Source organism: Chaetura pelagica, unplaced genomic scaffold, assembly GCF_000747805.2.
Source record: "Chaetura pelagica isolate M959 unplaced genomic scaffold, ChaPel_1.0 scaffold246, whole genome shotgun sequence".
Classification (NCBI taxonomy): domain Eukaryota; kingdom Metazoa; phylum Chordata; class Aves; order Apodiformes; family Apodidae; genus Chaetura; species Chaetura pelagica.
Genome location: NW_009953647.1, coordinates 594909 through 596417, shown reverse-complemented (window position 1 = coordinate 596417; position 1509 = coordinate 594909). Strand labels below are relative to the sequence as shown.

At 65.2% G+C, this 1509-nt stretch overlaps 1 protein-coding gene across 1 annotated transcript in view; it reads left to right on the top strand.

Moving 5' to 3' along the window:
- LOC104390717 (myomegalin-like) overlaps nt 1–1509 on the top strand; it is a 30337-nt gene that overhangs the window by 2752 nt on the left and 26076 nt on the right. Inside the window, exons 4-6 of the mRNA XM_009999911.1 lie at nt 93–247; nt 424–541; nt 804–852. Of these exons, the coding sequence (XP_009998213.1) occupies nt 93–247; nt 424–541; nt 804–852 (322 nt within the window). The remainder of the gene's footprint in view (nt 1–92; nt 248–423; nt 542–803; nt 853–1509) is intronic.

The following is a 1509-nucleotide window of genomic DNA, read 5'->3' as shown; positions in this document are numbered from 1 at the left end:
AATTCCAGCTCCTGCAGAGGGTGAGCTGGGGGCAGTGGGGACTTGCGAGGACCAGGGAGCAGAGCCTCGGGGCTCACCCTGCTGCCACACAGGAGGCCAGCCTGGCACGGAGTGAAGCCGAGCAGGCCACGGCGCTGGCCAGAGCCGAGGTGGAGCGGTGCCGGGAGCTGGCGGGGAAGCTGAAGGAGACTGCAAGGACAAAGGAGGAGGGCAGGAGAGATGACAGCTGTGGTGCCATGGCCCAGAGGTGGGTGCCCAGGACCTCTGTGGTGCCAGTCCTTGGGGAACAACAAGGGGCTGGTGCTGTGGGGGACTGTGAACATCCAGGGGTGTTGAAGGGTTCACCCCAAGGGGAGAGAGCTGGGCTGCAGGAAAGGGGAGAGGATGGTGCTGAGTGTCCCCCACCCTTTCTCTCCCTCACAGGAGGATCGAAGAGCTGACCCAAGAGCTGGCTGCCAGCAACCGGCTGGTGGAAGCCCTGTCAGCAGAGAATCACAACCTGCAGCAGCGCCTGGAGAAGCCCCTAGCTGTGGCAGGGCAGGTGGGTGACAAGTCTGGGGTGGACCCCAGCCCGGGACCCCAGGGAGTAACATGTCCACCCAGGCCTCAGCAGTGGTTGTTGTCCCCATAACTTTCTGGGACTGTGGCTGGGGCTGTGCTGCATCCAAGCTGGCAGGACTGGGTATTTGCATGTCTGTGCTGGGGGCAGGGCAGCAGGGCAGGTCTCAGTGTGCGGTGTCAGGACACGCAGCCATCCTGCACAGCCCTTCTGTGGTGTCAGAGCTGCCTGCCCCTGGCTGCAGGTTCCATTCCAGCTCTTAAAATACCCCCAGCAGCCCGTCACGGTGCCAGGTGGGATTCTGGGATCAGAGCAGCATGTTCCTGACAGCTGCTGGGCTCCAGCCGTGCTGTGTCTTGGTGACACAGCACTGTCCCCAGCAACCATGGGCCACGAGTGCGTGAGCTGCCCTCACGGTGGCCCCACTGCTGGTGTGTGCCCTGCTGTGGGTACTGCTGTGTGACTGCTGGTGGCCTGGTGTTGTGGGGACACGTCCTCCCTGGCACTGCCTCCCAGGGATGGGCGCTGGCACTGGGATATGGCACTGGCACTGGGATGTGGCGCTGGCACTGGGATGGGGACCTGGCACTGGGATGGGGACCTGGCACTGGGATGTGGTGCTGGCACTGGGATGTGGCACTGGCCCTGGGATGGGGACCTGGCACTGGGATGTGGTGCTGGCACTGGGATGTGGCGCTGGCCCTGGGATGTGGTGCTGGGACAGGGATGTGGAGCTGGCCCTGGGATGGGGAGGTGGCCCTGGGATGGGGATGTGGAGCCGGGGTCAGGCAGTGGCGAGGGGCGCCGGGCACAGCCCTGGGGGGGGTTCCTGCACTGTCCCCGCACTGTGTCCGACACTGCTGCTGTCACGGTCACCGCCCCGCCGCCCGCAGCCCCACGTACGAGTTACCGCGCATGCGCCGCTCTCGGGCTTCGGACTACAAATCCCG